This window comes from Chlorocebus sabaeus, chromosome 1 (genome assembly GCF_047675955.1).
Source record: "Chlorocebus sabaeus isolate Y175 chromosome 1, mChlSab1.0.hap1, whole genome shotgun sequence".
Lineage (NCBI taxonomy): Eukaryota > Metazoa > Chordata > Mammalia > Primates > Cercopithecidae > Chlorocebus > Chlorocebus sabaeus.
In genome coordinates, this window is record NC_132904.1 from 56,489,473 (window position 1) to 56,504,230 (window position 14,758).

The following is a 14,758-nucleotide window of genomic DNA, read 5'->3' on the forward strand; positions in this document are numbered from 1 at the left end:
TGACTGGGATTAGAAACCAGTGTCTGGAATTAATGCGGGAAGATAGTGGGGATGTGAGTGTGGGCCTTATGTAGCACTTTATACCCAGGTTAGAAAGAATAATTACGTTGTACTTGTCAGGGTATCCATACAAATGTCAGAGCTTGTGTAGAAATCTGTAAAGATGAAGTGAGTACAATTATGTCTAAGTGGACTTCCCTGCACAAATGTTACCAGACATTTACTTACATTTTGGATAGCAGAGGTTTCCAAATTTCCTGTAGAGTTTGCTCCACACCAAATACTGAACAATTCAGTTTTCTTAAAGGTGCAAAAGGATCTTTTGGCATTTAATGATAATGTTACAATATGACTAGTTTGTACCCTATGTATCTAGAGAGTGCTCCCGCTTGAAAATCCTGGACAGCTTTGTAGTTCCTTGCATCTTTGAATTGATGTGCATTGCTTTGTGTCTGAAAATTAATCAAGACCTTTTATTTGCAGTCTACTGCTTATGAAAAGCAATTTCCTGCGACCAGTAAGGACAACTATGACACATGCAGTTCAAGTTTCACATCTAACAAACTCCTTCCAGCTGAAATCAAGGGAGAAATGGAGAAAACCCCTGTGACTCCAAGCCAAGGAACAGCAACCAAGTATCCTGCTAAATCCAGGGCCCTGTCCAGAACCAAAAAGAAACTCTAAGGTTCCCTCCAGTACTGGACGGTACAAAAACAAAGCTGCTGTTGTTAGCACTTTGATGAGAGGGTAGGAGGGGAAGAGGACAGCCCTATGCTGAGCTTGTAGCCTTTTAGCTCCGCAGAGCCCCGCCATGTGTTTGTACCAGCTTAAAATTGAAGCTAGTTATCTCCAAAGCAGCATAAGCTGCACGTGGCATTAAAGGACAGCCACCAGTAGGCTTGGCTGTGGGCTGCAGGGAAAATCAACTCAAGATGTACACGAAAGTTTTTTAGGGGGGCAGATACCCGCAATTCAAGGCCGTGGGCACACTTGCTCATTTTTACTTCAAGTTCTTATGTTTAGGTACAGCTATTTATAGGGGAAAACAAGAGGCCAAATATGGTAATGGAGATTCCAAATGATACGTGCACTTTGTACTAGAAGACTTTGTTAGAAAATTACTAATAAACTTGCCATAGGTATTACAGCAGAAGTGCTTCATTCACATGTGTTTGTGAGATTTTAGGTTGCTATAGATTGTTTAAGACAACTTATTTTAAACGTAGAAAGATAGGAGAGTTTGTAACTGCTTGCCATTAACTTGCTGCTAAATTCTCAATGTATTGATTAAATCAATAAAAAACAGATGTTACTCAGCACATTAATTTTTATGTTAACAAGAGGTGAATATAATAAGGTCCTCTAAGCCTTTATGCAAATTATAAGTTTGGTCTACTGCTGCAGTGGTAGGCACACATCTTTGGGGAAGATCATGAAGCAAGAAACAGGGGAACATACCTCATTTCTCTTCGCATTATAGACATCTCCTTTCCACCTGGGTAACTAATTTTGCCAGTTGAAGTCAAACTGGGTGAATAGCTGCTTTCCTTTGCTTCCCAAGCAAATTCTAAAGAAAGAATTTGTAATTGCTTTTACCTTCATAAAGACATAACCTAGTTCCATTCCAAACCCCCAAGGAATTGTCAGGTCTCCAAAATGGCCCACATCTGGCCAGCTGAGCACATACTAGTTGCATTCAAATCCACTTGGTAACTAAAAGTAGTACATGTGCTTCTCACAATTAGTTTAGAAGACACTATTGTGATTCTGAATGAGTCAAAGATACCACTGGCCTGTGTTGCCCCGCATGGTTCTGCCAGTATTTTCTTAGTACCTTCAGTGTGCTTCCCTTGGGGGAACCTGCTGGTCAAGGCATATCTGGTGGAAATTGTCTGTATTTTATTTTAAATTGGCATTAACATAGCTGCTTCAAGATCTCTCTCCCTTCTTGATGACTAGTTCCAGTCATATCGGAAGCCCATAAACCATATCCTGAGCTTTAAGCTTTCTCTCAGGGTTTAGTGAGCCAGTCTTTAAAGGGCATGCTCTGTCCACCTGAAGAGAATTCTGGCCCCATTAGCTAAGTGAAACCTTCCCTTCCCTAGTAGTAGCCTCAAAGGCAGATGTGTACGCTTCAGTTCTGTCACCTCTGGCGGGGAAAAGCAGGGACCTAGTGCACGGTGGCTGCTTGTCTCCTTGCAGAAAAGCCTAACCAACATGGTGGCTTTGATTCTGCCTATTCTCTGGGCCTGAAAATGAAATATCCTCTATATTCAAAATACTCTTACTTTCACAGCGATACCCTTTTGGGATTAGAAGATCCTGTTGTCAAATAGAGTACTATCCACATTTCTCTTGGCCCTAAAAATGATTGATTCTGCTCAGTAAACTTGAGCAAAGGTCCAGAATTAACCACTAACTAAAAGATGAAGTCGTTTTATAACACATTAGCGTGTCTTCACCTTTTCCCACCTCACACCAGGCAAGGCCAACCACCCAGCCTACCATATGATGCATTCTATTAACGCCCCTCCATCAAGACGTTCATTTGATTTATAGGTGTCATTTTAATAGAAATTTAGCTCACTCTTTCTAGAGAGAATTTCCACATCATTTTCATTACTTATTTCTATTTTTGTTACTTCATTGTGGAGAACACACTTGAACCAGGCCATGTCTGAGCTTTGTATTCCAAGGGATGTGCCTCTTTAAGGTCTGGGGATATATGGCCCTCCTTCCTCCATTTGCTTTCAGAACTGTGAAAAAATGGTGCTCTTCCATTTCAGATTGACTTTCAATGACTGATAGGCCAACTCAAAGGCACCAATGACAAACGCTGTGATACCTCCTGTGCTCCATAGCGTGGGGAGCTGGGTTTGGCTGTGACCCAGTGGGACATAGCCTGTCTAGGACAGCACAGAGCAGGTGTTGTTTTGAAGGAATACAAATAGTGATCCACTTTCCAACTTGAGTAACAGATAAGACAGGCAAAATATGATAAAAAAGAGAAATGCAGGCGAGCTGGGGACAAATTCATTTGAGGAAAGTAGAGGATGATATCAGAGAAGGCCTTACATCAGAGAAGGAAGGAAAATGGGGATATGTGGAGCAAAATGAAAATAAATTATAATTCATAAAGAAGACAGGATGACAACACATGGTTCTGCCAAAGCTGGAAGCCGGAGTGAGAGGAGGGAAGCACTGCTCATAGAATATTTGGTTGCTCCAGGTCAGTCTGAGGTAAAGTTAGCCCCCTCCCAGGTCCCGTACACAGGCAAACCTAGATAAAGACACAGGTTGAGGAAACAAAGACCCAGGGAAACTGAAGCTGAGATTTTAAGAGTCGGCCACAAAATTGTCCTTTCATTTTGAGTAGGAATGTTGTGTGTTGCTGCGGGGGTTGGGTGGGGGGCAGCCAAAAAAAAAAAAAAAATCAAAACATTTTGTGCTTGTCGCTGAAATACTTTGTTTAAATAATTCTATTTGACTCCAAAATGTAAGTTCCAGGTTAGACAGATCAAAAGCAACCAGTCTTGAAAATGAAGCTTTTTAAATTCCAGCCCCGCTGTTGGAACAGAGAATAAAGGCTTTGTTTAAACATGCATTCCCAGCAGCAAGCAGAGCTTTGAAATTGGCCAGGGAAGTTGCGTCCTATAATAGCTGCGCTTGGCTAGAGACCAAGGAGCTGTGGCCTCTGGGAAATGGCCCTGGGCTGGATATTTTCTATCTGCCCCTCCAGAACCACTCTGCCTGCTCTGCCCTCTCTACCCAGAAAGGCTGATCTTCAGGGACTGCATTAACACACTCTCTGGGCTTCTGGATTCGTTGGGATTCTGTCAATGAAGACACCAAGGGGAGATGAGAGAAGGGGAGAGCCAGGTCCAGACGCTGACCCCCCGAGTGCCTCCCTGCTCTGGGCCAGGCTGCTGGGCATTCGCTGCCTTCTTTGGTGGGCGCAGCTCCTGCCCGGCAGCCCTCTTACAAGCTGTGTCCCCTGCCCTTGCAGGCCAAGACCAGCCTATTGCCCTGGCTACTATGTCTTCCTTTGTGGGTTTTCCTAAGCCCTCTCAGTGCCTTTATGAACAGTCTCTGTTAAACCCTCAGCTTCCGCATTTGAGTTTACCATCTGTCTTCGGCTACAACCCAAGTGGTGCTGACCCTTTCCTTATCAGTGCTGCGTTGTTCCTGACCCAGGGTAGTTTTTTCTCTGGCTGCCAGTCTTCTACCAAAGTACAGTAAAGGGCAAAAAAAAAGGATAAACGAGCTCTTCTTGACAAAAAGAGATGCACCTGGGTGGTCACTAGGGGTTAGAGGAGGGGCTGGCGGGGAGATGTTCCTGAGGAGCTAGGTAGAGCAGGACACATCGAGCGTTGCCCGACACTGAACCCGAAATCTGAAATTGTCTGCGCTCAAGGTTTGGGAGCCTAAAGAATGCAGCACTTCACTGTGACAGCCAAGAGGACCTGGGAGGAGGCCGCCCCACGCTAGCTGCCAGCTGCCAGTGAGGGACCAGGGAAGGGGCTTCCAGGGGACCCTGTGGAGCCTGGGGAGCACAGGTGACCTGAAGACAAGACGTCTCCTGGGCTTCGTGTTTGGTTCATCTCTGCAAGCCCTAACTCACTTTACAGAAGGGTTTTAAGGTAGAAGTTTTGACTATTCAAAGGCCTCATATCGCTCAGCTGTCCTCTTCAGGATCCTGCATTTTTCTGAGTGAACTGGCTGAGAACTGATTTTGATTTCTGTTCAGTATGTTGTTATCAGTTAATTCTCATTGGTGAGCCAATTTTCTTTGCTTTTGTTCTTCAAAGCATGGACGCATCTGCAGCTGTCTTGCATTTTTGCGGCCGCCTTCTTCAGTCCCTACTATAATCAGCTCAACTCTGTGCTTGCTGGGTCAGTTCTCCATATGTCCCTGAGTAATCTGGGCCCGCCCTCAGAGGAGTGGTGGGGGTTCCCACCACTGCCCCATTGGGAAGATTAATAGGACCCTTTGCAGTGTCACCAGGGCACTCTCAGAGACCTCCCCTTCCCTGTTGCCCGGTGCCATCCCAGGCACCTTAGCCAGATCCTGGACCTCCTCCTCTAAACATGCATCAGGTCCTGTCCTGGCCCAGAGAACAGAACTAGGGACGCCGTGCAGCCCCTGCCTCCGTCCAGGCTCCTGCTGGTTCCTCTCCTAACTAGATCCTCCGGCATCTTCATGGCATATCCAGGGCATTGATACGGGGCCACAGAAGTCTCTCTGCCCTTTGGGGACCAAAACCTCCCTGTAGGCAAGATCCTGAAGACAAGCTATTCTTTAGGAAAGCCTTTCGTCAGTCAACACAAAAAGTTGTCTCCATCCCCAGGAGCAATTGCAAGGCTGGAGAAGTCAGCATTCCTGTGTAACTGAAGGGTGGGGCAGGTGGGGCAGAAGATGGAGGGCAACTCATCCCCTCCCTGGACCCTGAAAGGCGCCCTTGCGGGGAGGTAGCAGCGGATATTTCCTGGTCGAAATACTGGCTTCCACTTAGTTACTAGAATCAAAGTCTTTTTTGCAAGCTGGACTTTGAGCTATAGTAGTAGATGGGATCTATTTTAACTAAAACCCCCTTTCAGAGTCATGATGTAACAGCAGCAACATTTACAGAGTGCTTACCACATGCTACCACATGCCAGACGCCATTCTAAGCACTTTACATGTATCAGTTCTTTCCATTGTTACCACAACCTGTGAAGTTGATACCATTATCTCTACAGAGAAATGAATTGAGGCACAGAGAGATTAAGAACTGTGTCCAAGGTCACACAGCTAAGAAGTAGCACAACGGGCCTGGCGCGGTGGCTCACACCTGTAATCCCAGCACTTTGGGAGGCTGAGGCGGGCAGATCACGAGGTCAGGAGATCGAGACCATCCTGGGTAACACGGTGAAATCCCGTCTCTACTAAAAATGCAAAAAATTAGCTGGGCGCTGCGGCGGGCACCTGTAGTCCCAGCTACTTGGGAGGCTGAGGCAGGAGAATAGCGTGAACCCAGGAGGTGGAGCTTGCAGTGAGCCGAGATTGCGCCACTGCACTGCAGCCTGGATGACCGAGTGAGACTCCGTCTCAAAAAAAAAAAAAAAAAAAAAAAAAAGAAGTAGCAGAATGAAAACTGGAACCCGGCCAGTGGGCTCAAGTATCACTGTTGTACTATATGCCTCTCAAGGCGTTCGTATTTTTGCTCCCCTACTCTTTAGGCCTGAGCTACCATGGAGTTTGATCCCAGAGTTTCAAAAGGCCGAGCAGCTCACAGACACCTCTGTCTCCAGCAGGAGCCTAGAGTGATAATTTTGACAAGTTTGGGCTTGAGGTTTCAGAAGAGAGTGGAATTATTTTTCATGTTGACAAATTTGGTGGAGACTCAAGCACTGTATCAGGGAAAGTTGCATTCTGAAGGACTTTGCGTGATAAAAGTAAGTTCTCAAGGCTTTAACTGGTCCTTTTGTCTGGAGCAGTCTTTAGAAGCCTTTGAATATGTTTTTAACCAAAGAGAGAAAAGAGGCTCTGTTCCTTCCTCAGGAATTCACAGGGACCGTCGTTTCTGTGCAGACATGACAGATCGATGCTTACCAGGAGCAAAGTGTGATTCCCATCACAGGGCAGCTGGGGGTTACAATCACTATCATGTTTCCATTTCCCACATCCCTTCATCAGGTGGTGTGAGCAGCTGTGCCGCTGAGCGGGTGGAGTTCAGATGTGGAGTCCACCTCCCCATCCTGCCTTCCTCTAGCTCTTGCCGTTGCTCACTGCTTTAGATGACTGTTAGGTGCAGTGACGTTGTGTCCCTTTCACATTGACACCGTTCTTGGTTCGGGGGCAGCCGTGTTTTCATAGGCTCAGCGGATTCTGTGGTGCAGGACGGGAGACGGCTGCTCTGGGCCTAAGCTAGCAGCTAAGGATGGTGCCATCTCTCCCTGGCTGCCCACTCCCCAGGCCACTGCCTGCCACTTGGTCCCAGGAGAAGAGAGGCAGTTCTTATTCAGGATCCTCACTGCTGTTTTGGAACTTCAGAAGAAAAGACTTCTAGCTCCCCAAAACCATGCAAATGGATACATTTTTACAAGAGTTGTTTTTCTTCCAGAAGCAGTTACCTGGTTGTAGCTTCAGTCCCTTGCCCCCATCAGCACAGAAATTAGTCATGAGACTGTAGTCATTTAGCCACTTAAGTTTCATGTCAACTTTCTGCTCACCAACTTTTTATACCAGTCCCTGACCAGGCTTCATTGTTGTGTAGCCCAGCCCGTGTGAAATCTTGGCAGAAATGTCTTACCTGCAGTGATTCTGATTGCTTGGAGGGGAACAGTCTGACCACCGCCAAAATCTTTTTCTTTTCTGTAAGATGACCAGCATCAGACCCCGTGGCACCATCATGGACAGAGTTGTACAAAAGATGTTCATTAAGAACTGGATTGAGAGACTTATTCATTCAAGAAATAGTTATTGGCCACCTACCATGTGCCAGGCACTGACAGGCACTGGATATAAAACGATGTGAAAGGCAGTCAAAGCCATTGCCCAGCATAGGGAGCTTGTAGCCATGGGGGCACAGGGACAGATGATGGCCGTCTTTGTAATACAAATGCATAAAATAATTATATATTGTGATTAGAGATAAGAAGGAATTTATATAGAGAGTGCTACCATAGAGGATTACAGGATAGGAATCCTCTGGAAGCCTCTCTAAGGAAGCCAACTGTGGGAAGAGCCGGGGAGGGATGTTTTAGGCAGAGGGAACAGGGGAAGAGCTTGGTGGGTTCCAGGACTTGGCCCAAAGGCCAGGATAATCAGGGAGGGGGAGAGGCAGGGGTCAGGTCCTGCAGGATTTAGGGGGCCACAAGAAGAAACCCTTTTATTCTAAATGCACTGGAAAGCCATTGAGGGCTTGACATCTGATTATATGTTTAAAGGATCAGTTTGTCTTCTGTGTAATGAATTATGTAAAGTGGGACAAAAGTGGAAGCAGGGAGATTGGTTAGAGGACATTGAATAAGATGGTGGCAGAGAAGATGGAGAGAAATGGGTTGATATGAAATATGTTTTGGAAATCAAATTGATAGGATTCAGTGATGGATTAGAGGTGATGGTTGAAGAAGAGTGGGGAGGGGGCCAAGGATGACTTTGGCTTCAGTAACCAGATTGATGGTGGTTTCACTTCCTGGGGAAGGCCAGGCCTGGGCTGGCAGTGGAATGAAGAGTTCTAGTGTGGTATCTAGAGGGCCTAGTGGATATTCTCTTCCTGTGCAGAGGTGAGAGATTGTAGAAAAATAAGACACAAGACTAAGAGAGAGTATGAAAGACAGCTGGGTCCAGGCCACAACTCCTACGAATGCGTGGAGTCTGGTAGTGGCCCCAAATGGCTGTGCGCACTGCTATTTATTGTAAACAAGGCAAGGGGGCAGGGTAAGGAGAGTGAGTCATCTCAGGTGATTGATAAGGTCAAGCAAGTCACGTGTTTACAGGACAAGGGGCCCATCCCTTTGTGGTGGCCGAAGCAGAGAGGGAGGACAGCATATGTCAGCGTTTTTTCTATGCACTTATCAGAGAGATCAAAGACTTTAATACTTTCACTATTTCTGTTACTGCTATCTTCTAGGAACTTAAAAGGAGGACCAGGTGTACAGGAAGAATATGTAAAGTGAACAAGGAGTGTGACCACTGAAGCACAGCACCACAGGGAGACGTTTAAGCCTCCAGATGTCTGCAGGCAGGCCTGGCTGATGTCCGACCTCCCACAAGAGGCTGATGGAGCAGAGTGTTCTCTAACTCCTCCAAAGAAAGGGAGTTTCCCTTTCACGGTCTGCTAAGTAACAGGCCCCTTCCCAGGCACTGGCGTTCCCACAAGACCAAGGTGCCCTCAAGCGGCCCTTATCCGGGCATGACAGAGGCTCACACTCTTGTCTTCTGGTCACTTCTCACAATGTTCCTTCAGCTCCTGACTCTGCACTGGCTGGTTATTCCTCAGTTATAATAGTAAAACAGAGATTAATACTAAAAACTAATGATTATTATCCATATGTGATCATCTCTATATCCTATTTCTAGTATAACTTTTCTTACTACAACTACTTTCTTTATTATATTGGAACAGCTTGTGCCTTCACTCTCTTGCCTCAGCACCTGGGTAACTTTCCGCCCACATCTAGCTGGTCATATGAAATTTGATCTCAAACTTCATCTCTATCAGATCTCAAAGTGGAGATGACTGACTACTTGAGATGGATTTAAAGGTTGGAGCAGTTCAAGGTGGATGGAGAGAAAAGAGCCCAAAGGCAGAGAAGGATGTGAAGAGAGACCCAGAGTTAATAACGAAATCGTGTGCAGAGGCTTCTGGGTGCCTGACAGGGCTCACAGAATCCAGGGAGACCTGGTATCAAGGCATTATCTTGGTCCACACAGCAAGTGTGTCTCCCTCACTCAAGGACTAGGCAGCAACTGTACTTTGGCAAGGAGAAGGATGAGAATGGAGTGGAATGACATGAAATGCCATTCAGAGAAATATCCCTGGGAGATGTGGCCAAACCTCCTTATTGCTTGATTAATTGAATCTGAATAGTGATAGGTAATAAGCCCTCAATAGCTGAATCATAATTCCATAGCCTTCCATTAGCAATAAATCAGAAAATGGTGGGCCAGGTACTTTTCTGAAACCCACATTTGCAGAATCCTGGACTGTCTGAACTGTTCCTTCAGCCCAAGTCTTCCTCAGTGCAGAAGCTGCACTCACAGCCTCCTCCAGCGAGCTCCCACCTCTGATGACATGTTCCTGGGATTGAGGACTCCCTACCTCCCAGGGCAGATGAATTCCACTCTGGAAACACCTAAGTGCGAGAAAATTCTTCCCATCACCTGACACGTCCTGCTCACTGGCCCTTCTGGAACTCTTTAAAGGCCTCTCCAGCTGCAACATCCCAGCCCCTTGGGTTTGAAGGTGATTGCCACAACCCTATGTGCCCTCTCCAGGCTAAACATCCCCGTGTCTCTTGGACTTCTCCTCAGTGACATGTTTCTAGGCCCTTCATTCTAGTTCATCTGGGGCTTTTTCCAAAATTGAACTCAAGTCTCCAAGTGTGGCCTGTCACCCCCAGTCCTTGGAACACTGTGCGTCTGTCACTGCAGCCCATTGTGTTCCTGTTAACAGGGATTCGTGGACAATCTAGTTTGAGTTTACCAGGACAGGCTTGAATGACAATGTGTCCCTGAAGCATGGTTATTTTCCTATCCATGTCCTTGTGGTGGACTCTTAGTGACCACTAAAGAGCCTTTTTGCAGTGTATTGCCTGCGGGGAGCAATAGAGAGTATGTTGAGTCAATGCTCTGAGGTTGGGTCTGAGTCACAGAGCCCTGAGATTATCCAGGAAGACACACTCATTTTCCTTAAGTATCGGTCTTGCTAATTATCCACTGAGATATTTGCAGAGGGAAGAAGGCACAAACCGAATTACAGGCCTATTTGCCAGAGGATGCATTAGTGGCTTAGCTCCTGCTGGAGTGGTGGTGGGAAACAGGAGAGTATTGGCAACTTCAGATAGGACCTGTCCCGGACCCTCCAAACAGGCTGAGCACAGGTGTGGTCTGTGTCTGTGTAAGCTGCACATCCCCATGCCTCCCGCCCACACGCACTGGGTGCACATTAACTTCTGTGCCTAAATGGAATGGCTCTGAGCCCTCTCTCCCCATGCTACTATCAGGAATCTGAGTCTTTTGTAGGGAAGACTCTGAGCGCCCTCCCCCGAACATCTCTGAGAATTCCCAGGAGTGTTCACACATGTCCTTTTCCACTTGCAGCTCATTACCTGAGACAGAGGCTCAGATGTGTCACTCTTTATGTCCTCTCACTTTCATTTCCAGGGCTTCTGCCTACCATCAGCGACTATGTAGCCTCTGGTCAGCCAGGGGTTGTGGCAGCAGCTGCCCAGCAAGATGCCATATGTCCAGTGTGATGAGCGCCAGGCCCAAATCCCAAGTGTCACCCCGATGTAGCGTGCATGACACAGCAACCAGGCCCTGGAGTCCTCCCATGTTCCTTGCTGCAGCGTGTCCCTTCATGTGGAGTGGCCTCATGGAGTGGAGTGGACGTGGGTGGTAAGGACGCGCTGGTACATAAGCCATAGGATGTGGGGGTGGGGGCGAGGTGGGAGTTGGGAAAAGGTGTCGTGTGGGAGAGGCACAGTGCATACTGTGGTTACAGAGGGATATGGGTGGGAAGGAGGTCCCAACAGAGATTGCTCTGGCCCTTCCCTTCTGGGTCTCAGAAGCTCCCCAGGTAATCCTGACATGCAACGTGTCTGCTTCCTGTCTGGGCCCCATACTAAAGGGATTTGTGGGCTATTTCCAAATTGCAAGGAACATAATGCAAAAAGCATATCTGCCTATGGTAAAATGGCTCAGACCACACTCACCTAAAGTTTTTGGGTAATGAAATATTTCAAAACACAGAGCTCATAAAAGAGATAATGACAGGTATCCTTGGAGGTGCAAAGGGTGAGAGGTAGTCCAGCCCCTCACTGTACAGCAAGGCCCAGGGACAGGGTTTCCAGCTGCTCGGTGCTCACTAGACCAGAAGCCAGGCAGGGTGTCGGCTACAAGTGGGGTGCTGGGTGCTTGGTGATCTCTCATGTTTCTACATTCAGGATGTTCCCTGTGGGATAAACCTTCTCCCTGTGGGATCCTTATATGGGGATCGGGGCAGGCACAGACTCCTGTGTCTTCGTCACTCACAGCCCCAGCAGCTGCCCCTATTTCATTCTCCCTGGATCAACAGCAGGAGCCCTAACCCTTAGCCACAATGGAGTGGGGAAGGGGCAGCCAGGAGACTCTCGGCTGACAGATTACTTGGAATACCCCTATCAATTATGTAGCAGTCCCCACCACTGCCTTTGCAAGTTAGATTTAAAATGAGGTGTATTTTCTTAATTTTTTTTATTTTAATAGCTTGAGGGGTACAAGTGGTTTTTTGGTTACACAGATGAATTGTACAGTAATGAAATCTGAGATTTTAGTGCACCCTTCACCTGAGTAGTGTACGTTTTACCCAATATGTAGGTTTTTTATCCTTTGCCACCCAACACTCCTCCTTCTGAGTCTCCACAGTCCATTATACCACTCTATATGCCTTTGCATACCCATAGCTTAGCTCCCACCTATAAGTGAGAACATAGGGTATTTGATTTTCCATTCCTGAGTTACTTTACTTGGAATAGTGGCCTCCAGCTCCATCCAAATTGCTGCAAAAGACATTATTTCATTCTTTTTTTATGGCTGAGTAGTCCATGATGTATATATACTACATTTTTAAAATCCACTCATTGGTTGATGGGCACTTAGGTTGGTTCCGTATCTTTGTAATTGTAAATTGTCCTTCTATAAACATACGTGTGCAGGTGTCTTTTTGATATAATGATTGATTTTCCTTTGGGTAGATACCCAGTATTGAATTGAATGGTAGATCTACTTTTAGTTCTTTGTGAAATCTCCATACTGTTTTCCATAGGGGCTGTACTACTTTACATTCCAACCAGCAGTGTATAAGTGTTCCCTTTTCACCACATGCCCACCAACATGTATTATTTTTTGACTTTTTCATAATGGCCATTCTTTTTTTTGAGACGAGTTTTGCTCTTGTCACCCAGGCTGGAGTGCAATTGCGTGATCTCGGCTCACTGCAACCTCCCGCTCCAGGTTTCAAGTGATTCTCCTGCCTCAGTCTCCTGAGTAACTGGGATTACAGGCACCCACCACCATGCCCAGCTATTTTTTTTTTTTTTTTGTATTTTTAGTAGAGAGGAGGTTTCACCATGTAGGCCAGGCTAGTCTTGAAGTCCTGACCTCAAGCGATCCACCCATCTCAGCCTCCCAAAGTGCTGGAACTACAGGCGTGAGACACTGCGCCCTGCCAATAGTAGCCATTCTTAAGGCTCATATACTGTTGGTGGGAGTATAAATTAGTTCAACCATTGTGGAAAACAGTGTGGTGATTCCTCAAAGACCCAGAAACACAAATATCATTCAACCCAGCAATCCCATTACTGGATATATACCCAAAGGAATGTAAATTGTTTTATCATAAAAACACATGCACATGTATATTCACTGCAGGATTATTCACAATAGCAAAGACATGGAATCAACCCAAATGCCCATCATTGGTAGACTGGATAAAGAAAATGTGGTACCATGGAATACTATGGAGCCACAAAAATAAATGAGGTCATGTCCTTTGCAGGAATATGGATGAAGCTGGAGGCCATTATCCTTGGCAAACTAACACAGGAACAGAAAACCAAATACCACATGTTCTCACTTATAAGTGGGAGCTAAATGATGAGGACTCATGGGTAGCACAAAGAGGGGAACAACAGACACTGGGGTCTATCAGAGGGTGAAAAATGGCCATTCTTACAGGAGTAATGTGGTACCTCATTGTGGTTCTATTTGCATTTCCCTGATGATTAGTGATGTTGAGCATTTTTTCATATGTTTGTTAGCCATTTGTATATCTTCCTGTGAGAAATGTCTATTCATGTCTTTTCTCACTTTTTGTAAGATTTTTTTCCTTGCTAATCTGTTTGAGTCCTTTGTAGATTCTAGATATTAGTCTTCGTCTGCTGCATAGTTTGCTAACATTTTCTCCCCTTCTATGGGTTGTCTGTTTACTCTGATGATTATTTCTTCTGCTGTGCAGAAGCCTTTTAGTTTCATTAGGTCCCATTTATTTATTTTTGTTTTTGTTGCATTTACTTTTGGGTTCTTAGTTATGAATTATTTGCCTAGGCCAATGTGCAGGATAGTTTTTCCTAGGTTATCTTCTTGAGTTTTTATGGTTTCAGGTCCTAGATTCAGGTCTTTTGATCCATCTTGAGTTGATTTTTTTATAAGGTGAGAGATAGGGATTCAGTTTCATAGTTCTACATATGGCTAACCAGTTTTCCCAGCACAATTTATTAGATGGGGTCTCCTTTCCCCAATTTATGTTTTTGTGTGTTTTGTTGAAGACCAGTTGGTTTTAAGTATTTGGCTTTATTTCTGTGTTCTCTTTTCTGTTCCATTGGTCTATGTGTCTACTTTTATACTGGTACTGTGCTGTTTTGGTAACCATAGCCTTGTAGTATAATTTGAAGTCTGGTAATATGATGCCTCCAGATTTTTCATTTTGCTTGGGATTGCTTTGGGTATTTGGGCCTTTTTTTGGTTCCATGTAAATTTTAGGATTTTTTTTTTTCTAATTCTGTGAAAAATGATGTTGGTGTTAGGATAGGAATTTGCACTGAATCTGTAGCTTACTTTCACCAGTGATATAGTTTGGCTGTGTCCCTACCCAAATCTCATCTTGAATTATAGTTCACATAATCCCCACATGTCATGGGAAAGTAATTGAATCATGAGGGCATTTATTCTCATGCTGTTCTTGCGATGGTGAGTGAGTTCTTATGAGATCTGATGGTTGTTTTTGTTTGTTTGTTTGTTTATTGAGACGGAGTTTCACTCTTGTTGCCCAGGCTGGAGTGCAATGGTGCGATCTTGGCTCACTGCAACTTCCGCTTCCCAGGTTCAAGCAATTCTCCTACCTCAGCCTGCCAAGTAAATGGGACTACAGGCATGTGCTACCATGCCTGGCTAATTTTGTATTTGTATTAGAGACGGGGTTTGTCCTTGTTGGTCAGGCTGGTCTCAAACTCCTGACCTCAGGTGATCTGCCCACCTCTGCCTCCCGAAGTCCTGGGATTACAGGCTTCAAGA

General features: G+C 45.6%; 1 protein-coding gene across 12 annotated transcripts in view; it reads left to right on the forward strand.

Moving 5' to 3' along the window:
• Positions 1–14,758, forward strand: part of STK33 (serine/threonine kinase 33) — a 270,185-nt gene that overhangs the window by 219,820 nt on the left and 35,607 nt on the right. For 6 of the 12 annotated variants that reach the window (XM_008007679.3, XM_008007639.3, XM_073018641.1 and 3 more), the window contains one exon: positions 484–3,604. In XM_008007679.3, coding sequence (XP_008005870.3) covers positions 484–684 — 201 coding nt within the window. In that variant the 3' untranslated portion in view covers positions 685–3,604. Of the gene's footprint in view, positions 1–483; positions 3,605–4,414; positions 5,877–6,219; positions 6,436–8,615; positions 9,951–10,870; positions 11,105–14,758 lie in introns of those variants that run through there. The other 6 variants (XR_012093839.1, XR_012093833.1, XR_012093836.1 and 3 more) reach the window with 2 other exon arrangements.